This window comes from Verticillium dahliae, genomic scaffold, assembly GCF_000150675.1.
Source record: "Verticillium dahliae VdLs.17 supercont1.10 genomic scaffold, whole genome shotgun sequence".
Taxonomy (NCBI): domain Eukaryota; kingdom Fungi; phylum Ascomycota; class Sordariomycetes; order Glomerellales; family Plectosphaerellaceae; genus Verticillium; species Verticillium dahliae.
Window position 1 is genome coordinate 587,642 of NW_009276922.1, and position 12,594 is coordinate 600,235.

The 12,594-nt window shown below is 58.3% G+C and overlaps 3 protein-coding genes across 3 annotated transcripts; 2 read left to right on the plus strand and 1 right to left on the minus strand.

Annotated features, from left to right (window-relative positions):
* Positions 1–3,243: 3,243 nt before the first annotated feature.
* VDAG_05478 (zds1) lies at positions 3,244–6,175 on the plus strand (the record flags this gene model as incomplete). Its single annotated transcript, XM_009652373.1, has 2 exons — positions 3,244–5,877; positions 5,915–6,175. The coding sequence occupies 2 exons, from the start codon at positions 3,244–3,246 to the stop codon at positions 6,173–6,175; spliced, it is 2,895 nt and encodes a 964-aa protein (XP_009650668.1).
* Positions 6,176–7,283: 1,108 nt separating this feature from the next.
* Positions 7,284–9,508, plus strand: VDAG_05479 (ser/Thr protein phosphatase family protein; the record flags this gene model as incomplete). Its single annotated transcript, XM_009652374.1, has 4 exons — positions 7,284–7,292; positions 7,388–7,505; positions 7,567–7,678; positions 7,756–9,508. The coding sequence occupies 4 exons, from the start codon at positions 7,284–7,286 to the stop codon at positions 9,506–9,508; spliced, it is 1,992 nt and encodes a 663-aa protein (XP_009650669.1).
* A 1,148-nt stretch (positions 9,509–10,656) lies between these two features.
* VDAG_05480 (ubiquinone/menaquinone biosynthesis methyltransferase ubiE) lies at positions 10,657–11,667 on the minus strand (the record flags this gene model as incomplete). The annotated part of the gene is made up of 2 exons (XM_009652375.1): positions 10,657–11,329; positions 11,393–11,667. 2 exons carry the CDS (start codon positions 11,665–11,667, stop codon positions 10,657–10,659), a joined length of 948 nt encoding a protein of 315 aa, XP_009650670.1.
* Between the last annotated feature and the right edge of the window lie 927 nt (positions 11,668–12,594).

Genomic DNA, 12,594 nt, shown 5'->3' on the forward strand with positions numbered 1-12,594 from the left:
CTCATTCGTGTTGGTCGGTGGGGGCGGCATACCTCTCCGTCGTGAACTTGCCCTCCTTGTACGCCGCCATGAAGCTGGCGGAAAGCTTGAAGGCGCGCAGGCTCAGGGAGCCCTGGGAGCTGCGGCTGACGTCGTGCACGAGGGCGACCGTCTTGTCGTTGTCCTTCTGGTAGTGATAACTGGTTCTCGATGAAGCTGAGGTTGACAAAGTTGCTCATGGTGGCGCTCGTGTACCAGCCCGACGTTGTTGGCATCGACGTTGAGGGGGGGGGGGGGGGGGGCGAATGTAGACAGACGAAGCTAGCAGTCGGTGATGCAATAGAAAGGTAGACAGCTACCAAAGGGTAAGGTAGGTAAGGGCAAGGTAGGTCCGGGATGAATCAAGGATGCTCTCTGACGCGCGGGCGTAGGCTGGATCGACCGGGTCGCAGGCTGCCTTTTACCCTTTGCCCGCCTGTTTGTGAGCACATGTTGAATGTGGCGACTGTTGATGGGTGGTGCACTTGGTAGTGGTGGTGTCGGCCCAAATCCCATATGCAGGTTTCCTTGTCCATGGCGGCCAACCATCTCGCTTGGTTGTCGGAGGGGGGACCCCGCTGTCCACCTCATTTCAGTTCGTCAGCGGCCAAGGGATCGATTATCGAACCCAGGTCACTGGACCAGGTAGTGGTGATGCTCCAGTGCATGTTGAGCTTTGGTGCTGGATGCTGTGCAAGATTGTGGAGCTTGTATCGCGAGAAGGGGACTGTCCCACGTTTAGCATAAAGCTTCGTCCATCGACCGCCGCTGGCAAAACATGTTTGTCAGGCAAGGTCATGCTGCATGTTTCGCTGTTCGGCACGGCATGAGGCACGAGGCATGGTGCTTGCTCGTCACAACATCAAGGGCAGCGGCATGGGAGCAGTCGCCGGCAGTCCGCGTAATGCGGTGTGGTTGGCTCAGTCCAGCACCTCGAAGCGCTGGAATTTGCGCCGTCTTGGAGAGCAAGGACAGCGTTGAGGCCTTGCTTCCGTGTGCTGCTCCTTGACCAAGTCTTGACCAAGGAGAAGTCCTGCTCCTTGATCAAGGCTTGATCAAGGAGAAAGGGGGTTGGGGCGCAGTGTCAATATACCTCCACTCGAATTCTCCAAAGTGGAGAGGGCTACCACGATCTTCAGGGACGAATCCAACCCAACAGCTGTGTTGATGATGCTTGTACGATGGGTGCTTCAGATGCCTGGCGATGGAGGTGGACCCTTTCATGCCAATCGCAAGGTATAAGGTGCAAGGTATAAGGTGCAAGGCAAGGTGCAAGGCAAGGTGCAAGGCGCGTGAGCAATTGCTGGGGCCTTGCTTTCTTTCCTGTTTCGGTCCTTGGTCTTCCTTGTCTTGTTGTTCGGGTGTCGTCCGAAAGTTTGTGTTTCAACGAAATGGCCGGACGTCTGACGGTAGTTTCTTCCAGAAAGGCCATCGAGGGAAGTGGCTGGCTGCCTTGGTCAGACACGGATGATGGTCAAGTTGAGCCATGGAGAGATGGTTTGGGGGAGAAAGGTCTGAGTAATTCTCCTGTAGCGCCTAGCTGGATGGCCAGGCATCCGAGCGAGCGTAGAAAAAAATACCTGGGTACCTATCTAGGTAGGTAGGTACTGAGAGGTATAGGGCTAGGTAACCACGCATCCTGGCCACCAAGCACTGCTTGTTGCTGCCTTCACAAGTGGCTGGCTCAGTACAAAGCCTGGAGCTTCTGGTCAGCCAAGTGTCTCGCGGGCCACGCAGCAGTGGACGAATAAAGCTGCTTCTGTTGCAGTGAGGCTGCCGATGACATACCTGTTGGAGGGGGGGTTGGGCCGTCTGACGATCAGTCTCGTCTGAGCTGAGTGTTGTCTGGAATTCTGCACCTGCTGCAGCGGAGGCACGTCACTGAGCGCCGGGTGCTGGGCGATGGGTGGGCACTGGATCAGACGCAGGCTTCAGGGACCGCACGCCCATCGAAACAGCCCGTCTCGAACCGGCAAGAGACTATCAGTCAAGGTACCTAAGGTACCTACCTGCCTACCATGTAGGTACCTACCTTAAGGTACCTTACCTTAGGCAGGTAGGCATTTAGGGAGGTGCGACCCCTAACGCCTTGAGCTGGTGGCTCCCCTCGCTAAAAATCCCACGGGCGTGCCAAAACCACTGCTCACCACCCCCCACAGCCCTCCAGGCCAGGGGCAGCCTGCCCAAGCGATAGTATCCAGTGAGGCCTGGTCGGAACCTTACACCACAGGCACGTGACCATCTGGCGCCAACCAGGGACGGCCACTGGCCAGCAAGTACTGTACAGCAGTGAGCGACAGTGACGAAAGTCTAGGTAGACATGCCGTCCGCTGGTGGAGTGTCATGAATCCGGCGCCACCCCTTTGATTGCGCTAATGCAATTGGGGAGGCGCCCCCGGCGGCCCCTCCACGCCCAACTGCGGTACTTCAGGCCGTGCGTCGAGGTACATCCGCTGGCGCTGGACCAACCACACAACCGACAAGTCATCCCTGAGCCCCCCTCCCCGTTCCCTACAGGCTGGCACCTTGGCATTGGGCACCTCCATTCGCTCTCGTCCTTGGTCGGAGAGCCGCTGTGGTGCCCGCTCTCTCTCCAAGCTTGCAGTAGGGGGGTTGAGCGAGAGCGAAATCCCATCATTCATCCCAAGGAACCCCCAAGGGAACCCAAGAATCAAAGACCCCAGCGAGCGAAACCCGCAACCCAGAGACGCCGACCATTTCGACGATCCAACGGCGCCCTCTCTTATCTCTCTTTTCTTCTCTCTCTCTCTGGATTCCACCTTCGATACCCCGATATATCGACATCCCATCCTCTCGCTCTCTCTCCACGTCTCTATCGGCTCTGTCTATCCGTCTTTGTGCGATCGCCCACTGCGGCGCGGCCACCCGCTTGTCGCCCCCCCCATAAACGTCTTGCCTCGTTGGATGTACCGATCCCCCAACGACGGCCAACCTGTGACCCGACGGCCGTCGACGGCGCCTATGCCTCACAACCGCTCTTGACCCCGATGCGAGTTCCCCGACCATTTTCAACCGATCGATCACAATATACGCCCGGTGTTCTTTGCTTTGGGGGGGTTTCGCTGGCGTTCTGGCCTGTCCCACGGCCCTCTTGCTTTTCTAGATGATGGTGCGTTCCCCCCCCCCCGTTGTGGTACATGCCCAGCGTTTTCTGGGATCCTTGCCCGGGGTCCTGGGTTGCTCCAGTTGTTCTGCCATGCCTCTATGATTACGTTGCGGCCGCGTGCCTCTGACCTTGACGTCTTCCACTGCCTTCCTCCCTTGCACATGCTGACCACTACTCTCCTTTCTCTCCAGACATCATCCCGCCCCCGCGGCGATGTAGGCGGAAGCTTCGCCAGTCGACGCGGCCACGCCAGCCAGCTGTCCATATCCGATCCGAGCCACCATGTGACCGAGGCCATTGGAACCCTGTACGGTGACGAGGACGACTATGCCAACGACCACCGACCCATGAGCTTCATACACCAGCCCGAACACCTCCACAAACTCTCTCACCTCGATGATGGCCAAGATCCACGGCGGCAGCAGCTGCTGCGTTCCACCTCGGACCAGTCGGGCACCAACCTATCCCTCAACGGAACCCCAGGTATTAAGAAGGCCCAAACGTTACCCACGAGAGCCCCGAGCCTGCGGTCAAATGCCTACGGAGAAGTAGGGAAAACGCCCTTGTCCCCGACCATGTCCCTGCGAGACGTCAAGAACGAGTCGTCACAGTTTCCCCTGACCAACATCGAGCACCCCAACGACATTGCGCAGGAGCTGAGCAACCTTCAAGCACTGAGGAGAATGTCGATGGATGTCGGCAACAACACCGATCCGGATTTGCTACCCTTCTCGAGCATGTCTCTGACAACCATGCCGTCGATGGCGCCGTCAGGAGACGACGATGAGGCAGATCCCTCCAGACTGCTATGGGTCCCTGCGGCTGTTCACCCGGAGTTGGCGCCCACGGAATTCAAGAACTTTCTGGAAAATCGCGTGCAGTCCATGAAAAGGAGGTCGGGCGAATCTCTTCTCTCACCAGACACGCTGGATCGAAGCAATTCAGGGGGGCTGAGGAGAAAGAAGAGCATGCTCTCTCGACAGATTGATAACTCGGGAGGACGCGGCGCTGACGGCTATGTGGATGGGTCGGTGAAGCTCGACGGCAAGCGGACCAGTGAGCCGGCCACGGAACTGAGCCTGGATGACTTGATGAAGGACCCTACCGGCGCAGTGCAGAAGCTGGCTCAAGAGTCGCAACCGGGGGTCGGACCCGAAGGCAGCGTTGACGACATGCCGATCTTGCCAATGGTTCCTGGCATGGGGCTCCGTCGGTCGACCCGCACAACATATAGGAAGGGCGGTAGCTTGAGATCAGGCGAGCGGCATTCTCTCAACAAGCGGACGTCCGCCAGTCGACAAAACCAGGCTGAGGCTCAACAGCAGCCGGAAGCCACCACTGCGGCGCCTCTCGAGGATGTCCCTAAAGGCCATCTCCTCTCCAGGGTCCAGTCTGAGCCCATCTCCGAGAACTTTTCCCGGCCTGGCAGGCCAGCGCGACGTCAGCAGAATTCTCCCCAGGAGGATGCTTACTCCGCACTTACCGGGGGCGAACAGCCATCGTCCGAGACTCATGACTCCACGTCAGATGTGCGCAGCTTCCAAGATGATGCTCCGGCTCGTACTTCCTCAACCTCGTCCGTACCACAAATCATCGAACCCTCAGCCTCGGAAGACGATCAAGGCGGCCAGAGACAATTTCCGCAGAGGACGACCTCAACACAGCAGGGAGCCCCAGACGAGCCACCAGCACGGTCGTCAAAGCGTCCGGGCATGGTTCGCTCACCACAATCCAGCTCAGGCTCTCTCACCTTGCAACAGCAGCAGCAGCAGCAACAACAACAGCCGAAGCAGCAGAAGCAGCAACAGCATGGTAACAACCCAAACAACAGCCTCAATGACATGGCGCACAACCCATCCCCTCTGCCGGGCGGCGGCGCTACCAGAACTGACAGTCTCACGTTTATTCCAACATTGGCAGCAGATGATCGAAAAGCCGAGAGGAAGTCGAAGAAGGACAAGGACGACGAAAGCAGCAGCGTATCCACCTCGAAATCCTGGTCAAAGTGGCTCAAGGGGAGCGGCGACGACAAGGAGAAGAAGAAGAGGGACGAAGAAAAGAAGAAGAGCAAAACCTTTGTCGAGAAGGCTCAGGACAATGTGCGACTGGACGTCCTGCAAAACTCTATTGAAAGTGCGGTTACCAAGGGCCGCGAGAGCCTGCTGCTTGATCGGGACAATGTTGACAGCAAGTTAGCCGAGGAAAGAAAAAAGGAAAGCAGTCGAAAGTCAGATCCGGCCAAGAAGGAGAAAGAGGGCGGCGGGTTGTTCTCAGGTCTCTTTGGCGGCGGCAAGAAGAAGGGCGAGAAGGAGTCCAGCAGCAAAAAGGGCCACCACCTACGCGTCTCCGAAGACCCGATCTACCGCCCGCTCCGACCCGACGTCGACTACCATTGGACCCGATTCCCGCTGCTGGAAGAAAGGGCGATTTACCGCATGGCGCACATCAAGCTGGCCAACCCGCGCCGCTCGCTGTCCAGTCAAGTCCTCCTCAGCAACTTCATGTATAACTACCTCGCCATCGTCCAGGCCATGCACCCGCAGGCGCAGGTTCCCCAGTCGCCGCAGCAGAGGCGCCTGGAGGAAGAGCGCCGTCGCAAAGAGCAGGAGGAGCAGTACCTCGCCCAGCAGCAGTTGCAACAACAGCAACAAGAGGAGTCGGACCAAGACGCCCTCGACCAGTACAACTTTGACTACCACCGGGTACCTGAAGAAATGCCCTTTCCTCTGTGTGTATGACATGCTAACAAGCTTCCAGGGTGCCTCTCAGTACGGCGACAACAACTCGCATGATGGTGTAGATTATGTGGACGACGCGCAAATTTACGAGTACGAACATGGCGGCGGCGGCGGCGGCGGTCAAAACCAATCTCAAGGCAACGACAACAGTTACGGCGACGAGTACGGTGGAACGCACGGCAAGGAGTACTATGACCAGTATGATCAAGGCAGCGGTGCGAACGGCGACGGTCGAGGGCGACACAGTGACGGTCGAGGGCGACACAGTGACGGTCGAGACGACATGTGGTGAGCTAGCAGTGATATGGACCATGTTGGGAGCTAGTGGGAGGGCAACAAGCGAATGTGTATAGATTTTTGCCCAAACGGCGAGGTTGTGCATATGGGCTGGAGTTCGGAGGGCCTGTCAGCGCCTGGGAGGATGCAAGCCATGGGTCGGGGGTTGTCCCATTCTCAATCGTTTTTTTCTTGGGGCCCTTCATTTTATTTCTTTCGGTATCACTTTGCATTTTCCCTCTTTCTCACCCCCTCTCTCTATCTCTCTCCTCTTCAGACAGGTCTGTATCTTTCCTTAATATCTCGGCGGGCCTCTCTGCGTTTAGGGAAGAGTCACAGACACCTGTCGAGAGAGCAGCACCTCATGTACACAGCATAGCGGCCCGGGGTTCAGGGATGGGTTGGAGCTCGTGCAAGAATTACATGAATTTTGGATGATGGATGACCGAGCATGATGTATCATGAGTATAATGTTCAGCTAGCGGTCTTGGCTCGACAGCCTTGGGGAGGGCAAGTTGCAGTGAATGGCGAGCCAGGAAGATGGATGGAGGTTGAAACTGGCGTAGAAAGTCAAACAAGCCAAGCCAAGGTGTTGACCTTCCAAGACAGGGGGCTAGAAAGACGGACATGTTTACATAAGCAGCTGCCTGTCGGTCAATGACCCCGACATCGCTCCCCTAACCCCCTGCCTCGCCAGCTGGGCACCAGTTTAAGCCGTTTCGGGGGAGCAGTCCCCTTGAAGCCACGAGCGCACGCGCCAATCCAGCCGTTCCCTCCAGAAGGTTAGGTTGGCTGGCAGGAGCTTTTCTAACGTGTACCTTACCGTGCCTGCACTGGACCCCCCCCCCCCGAACCGAACCCGACCACCAAGCAAAAATCAATAGCCTTACCAGGGGACCATCTCTTGATTCTACTTTGTCGCAAACAGCCCCATCGTCTTCTTCATCTCCCACCGTCAGCTCCTTTGATACCCAAGTTCCTCCGACCTCCATCGCGCATCTTCGAGCTCTTTTGCACCCCATACGAACCTTTCCAGACGAAGCTCGCCTCAGCTGGACCCTCCCATACCCGATCGTCACCGCGACTGCCCCCATCTACACAAAGAGGAGAGAGACAGAGAGAGCATGGCCGCCGTAAGTCCATCTCGAGCAAGCCCCGACTGGCGACCTGGCTCTTACGTCGTACACCCTTCGCGCTGGCAAAGACTGACAACCGTGATACCATGCAGCCGCGTCAGTTCAACAACCCGGGCTTCACCCCCAACGGCGCCGCCCCCCTTCTTCCCAACCAGGGCCGTGTTATCCAGACCGGTCCCATCAGAGTTCTCTGCATTGCCGATGTCCGAGGTATGCTAGCTTCACGAACAAGCGCTTTTGATGACCGTGTGTTAAGTTGACGTTTCGCTAGGCAACCTCAACTCCCTGAACGAGCTTGCCAAATCTGCCCGCGCCGACCACATCATCCACACGGGTGACTTTGGTTTCTACGATGATACCTCCCTGGAACGGATCGCAGAGAAGTACGCTAGGCCCTCCTTCCCGGCGTGCTCTAGCCACCTCCCCCTTTGCCGACCATGCTGACCCGCCCACCCGCTAGGACCCTCAAGCACGTCGCCCAGTACTCTCCGCTGATTCCCGAGCCCATCAAAAAGTCGATCCAACAAGGCGGCCCCGGTTCCGTCAAGAGCCGCTTTGCGCCCAGCGACCTTCCCCTCTCCGAGCTCTCTCTCCTGCTGAGCGGCGAAATCAAGCTCGATGTGCCCGTCTACACCGTTTGGGGCGCGTGCGAAGATGTCAGGGTGCTGGAGAAGTTCCGGTCCGGCGAGTACAAGGTCAACAACCTGCACATCATAGACGAGGCTCGGTCCATGCTGCTCGAGCTCGGAGGTGTCAAGTTGCGTCTCCTCGGTCTCGGCGGCGCCGTCGTTATGCACAAGCTCTTCGACAACGGCGAGGGGCGGACGACGATCGCCGGTGGCCAAGGCACCATGTGGACCACGCTCCTGCAGATGGGTGAGCTCGTCGACACTGCTCATCGCGTCTATGACCCGACTGAGACGCGCGTCTTCGTCACCCACGCCTCGCCCGCGCGCGAGGGTATCCTGAACCAGCTGTCCGTCACGCTGAAGGCCGATTTCTCCATCTCCGCCGGTCTGCATTTCCGTTACGGAAGCTCCTACAACGAGTTCAGCGTCAATCCGACTCTCGATCACTATCGCGGCAAGCTGGCCGCCTCCAAGGCGTCCTTCAACGACGTGTGGGAGACGGTCAAGAGCGAGGTGGAGCCTGCTATTTCTCAAAACGAAGCCCAACAGAACCTCCTTAAGAACGCTCTGGCTATCGTTGAGAAGATGCCCTCGACTGCTGCCGGTGGCAATCCCTTCGGCGGCCCCGTCCAAGGCCAGGCTCAGCTGGGACAGGTCGACGAGAGCGCTTTCAAGAACATGTGGAACTTCAACCTAGCGGACGCTGCCTTTGGCTGGCTCGTCCTCGAGATCCAGGACGGAAGGATCGGAACGGAGATGCGCGCACAAGGCTTCAACTTCTCCCATAGGGGCGCGAAGCAGCAGCCCGGCGCCGCCCCTAGTGCTCCTCAGTCTGTCTCCAACGCTATCCCTGCCCCTCCCGCGACCCAGAGCACCGCCCCTCCCCCCACCAGCCGCCAGCCTTCGCAAGCCGCCAACAAGCCAACAGTGGCTACGCCCGCCGCCGCACCGAAGCCCGGCACTCCTCAGCCGGCCGCGCCCCCCTCCGGTCCTGCCAAGGAGCAGGAGAAGCCGGCCGCCCCTGGGGCTGCCAACGGATCGACGAACGGACCGGAGCCCGTGTCGTCGCCTGCGCCTAAGACCCCCGCGCAGGATATCATTGGTCTCTTCGTCATGAACGTCAACTCGGAGGAGCAGACGAAGGAGCTCTTCGACCCTGAGTACAGAGGCAAGATCACCAAAATTGAGAAGTGGGGCAACTCGAACAAGGTCGTGCAGTTCGCCAGCGCCGAGGACCGTGACGCCGCCCTCAACAGCCTGCCCGAGGACCTGAAGACGCGCGCCCAAGAGGACCGTTCGCGCCCTCTGGTGAAGATCTTTATCCACCGCGAGAGCAAGTTTGCCCCGCGCGGCGGTGCTGGTAGCTGGGGAAGCAGCCGCGGCGGTGCCGGTTCTGCCAACACGGGCAGTGGTTACCGCAGCGCTGGTGGAGCTAGTGATTCCGAGAGCAACCGCCGCGGTGGACGTGGAGGACGCGGCGGCGGCCGTGGCAGCGAGCGCGGCCGTGGACGTGGTCGCGGTGGCTTCAAGGGTGAGGGCGGTAGCTCTTCTCCCGCCCCGGCATCTGCCACGCCTGCCGAGTAAGAATCGTTTTAGGGTTAGTGAGGAAGCAGGTATTACGACGAAGAAACGGGAGACGGACCAGGACGGAGGTTGTCAGGCAGAGCTGGGGGGCAAAGGGGTTTAGGGCAGTATGACCCTCCACCTGTCACCCATGCCATGGAGAGATGTCCGCAGGGTCCAGTCTCCCGTCAAGTTTCGCCTATGCCCATACATAGACATGGGGCTCCTTCTTGTGCCCTTACCAGTCTGCTTACGAGCCTGCGGGTTCGTTTAATGGCAATCTCTTTTTTCTTTTTTTTGTGCCACGGCAAGCAAAAGGGGGGAAAGGAAAGGGCCGGATGGGCCCGTTCACTGCTACCAATTCTTGTACGCGTACCGCCTTGATGAAGGCCCGGGGAGGTTTGGAGGAGTTAGCCAGGTTAGCCTAGTCTAGCTCGGGCAGGAGTTTTCGACGTTGCGGAATCGACAAAAGGATTTGAAATGTGATGGCTGTGCTTTGCTGTGACGTTGATTTCTTGAATGTTTTAATCTTTTGCGTTCGCTGGTGAAGCATGTACTGATAGACAATGTTTGTTAGCTAGGCGTGTCTTGTTATCATTTATCTGATCCACGAAGATGATGAGCTGCTGTGGGATGACTAGCTGTTGGCCGCAAGCTATTTAGCTATTTCACATCGCGGAACGAGAGCCGGGGAGTAAGAACGGCAATCCCTCCCCTAGTGTTTGATGCCTCATGGTACGGCATGCGCAAATAGGTACCGCGGCATAATCATGTCTCTCGTCCCCCAAGCATGTACCTGGGCCGCTGTGACTAGGTAGTCACAGCGGCCCGTACCATCAGCCTAAGCCTACTTAAATAGTCTTTCCAAAAAAAAAAAAACAGTGCTTGAAATGCTGACCTGAGAGCAGGCTCCAAGACCTGCATCTTGTCAAGTCACTTGCACAAAAGAACAGTACGACCTGTGGGCGACTCAGAGTGCTTCTATCATTCATTCTCTGACGGCATACCCCAGTTCCACGGCAGACGACCCCCGCCTGTATACAATAATGCAACATGTTGGTACAAGAAATACAGCCCCCTCCCCTCATTGTCCGACATGCCGTCACTTATCGCCCCCGCCCTTCCCCCCCAACCCCGCCCCAAAACAGGCCCAGGGCACGGCCCGGTCCTCAGAGCGGCTTCATGCCCTTGTGAATGGCAGCAATACCGCCCGTGAGGTCCTCATAGCCGTCACCGGCAACCTCAAAGCCGGCAGCGACAATCATGTCGCGGAACTCCTCCTGGGAGGGGAAGCGCTCGATGCTCTCGACGAGGTACTGGTAGCTGTCGCGGTCGCCGGCGACGAGCTGGCCGATGAGGGGAATGGCGGAGAAGCTCCAGCGCTTGTAGGCAAAGTTGAGCAGCGGGTGCTTGTCGACCTTGCTGAACTCGAGGCAGGCGAAGACGCCGCCGGGCTTGAGGACGCGGCGGGCCTCGGCGAGGGCGGCGGGGATGTTGGTGAAGTTGCGGATGCCGAAGGCGACGGTGTAGAGGTCGACCGAGCTGTCGGGGACGGCGCCGTCGGGCAGCCGCTCGGCGTTGGCTTCGAGGAAGGAGAGCGAGGCCTGGTGGTGCGCTGGCAGGGCGCGCGAGCGGTCGCGGCCGACGCCTAGCATCGAGGGGTTGATGTCGGAGATGGTCACGCGGAGGTCGGCTGGGACGCCGGCTGGGGCGGCGCGGTCGGCGGCTGCGAGGAGGCGGAAGGCAATGTCGCCTGTGCCGCCGGCTATGTCGAGAATGTGCTGCGGTGTCGGGGGGTTGGTGGAGGAGAGGCCGGGCGAGAGGGAGGATACGAATTGGTCCCTGGGAAAATGTCAGCGATATGTTGAGAGGTGGACAGAACGGGGGGCACGCGGGAGCACTGACTTCCATATCCTGTGCCAGCCAAAGGACATCATATCGTTCATGCGATCATACGAGTCGGCCACGCTGTGGAAGACGCCAGCGACACGATCGGCCTTTTCGGACTCGAGGACGGTTTCATAGCCAAAGTGAGTGGTCTTGGTAGGGTCGTTAGATGGGGGGGCTTCGCGACGCTGGGCCGTCAGGGCGAAGGCCCGGCGTTGAAGGGGCGTGGCATTGATGTGTCGGGAGAGGGTTCGCAGGCCCGTGGATGGGCGAAGGGCGCGCGTTGTCGCCATCGTGGTTGTCTTGGAGGGGGGGCGTGATATGTCCTGGGTTGAAAGTCAGCCCGATGGATGCATCTCTCGATCGTCCCGTCACGACGGAAATTTTAGTGGGGCGCGGAATACGGAGCGATCATTGTGGCGTCCCCGAAACGTCAAGCCACATGCTTGACTTTGACCCTTTTCCTACCATCACCGACATGAGGGCGAAACTTACGTTAGACGGACGTGATGGTCGTCTCTGTACGGCGGGCTGGGCGAGTTCGGACGTTGTTCATCAGGTCGGCAAAGTTGTCGATCTGTCGCCAGCCGAGATAGGCAAGTCCGCACACAACGCCGAGGACGCAGATGATAAGGATCGCCAGTTGGCCCGATGGTCCCATGGTATGTACGAGAAGGCTGTGCAAGGTTGATTCTTTGTTTCTGCTCGATTGAATCTGATGTAAGACGGCTGATCGGTTGGTTCGCGTTGTATGGGGATGCAACCAAGGTTCTGAATGCGGTACCTACCCAAGAATATCGGGCTTGGGGTGTGATGGAAAGAGCCTCGAAAATGCATTGCGAGTTATTCTGTTGCCTGCATTATATCTGCTTGCCATCCCCTCTGCCACGCCACGCGTAACGCGCAACGCGTGGTGATGAATCAAGTGCCTAGCAACGCGCAACAGGCAGAGTGCTGGCAAGAGTTGCTAGGCCTCAGTCGTAGGACGATCTGATGACTGATTTTACTCGTCGCATAAGCGCCATATCACTCAACAGTGCCTTCGTAGGGTTATGGGGTTGAACAGCAGAAGGCGCGGCCTGCTCCTCAAGACTCTGCCGTACTCGATATTTTCACGGCGGCCCTCAGAGCCCACTCTACATTTTGCCTCAATACGGAATGCATATTTTACTAAGCCACAAGCCAAGGTTCACGGTCAAGCCTGGTCATGAAGTTGCTAG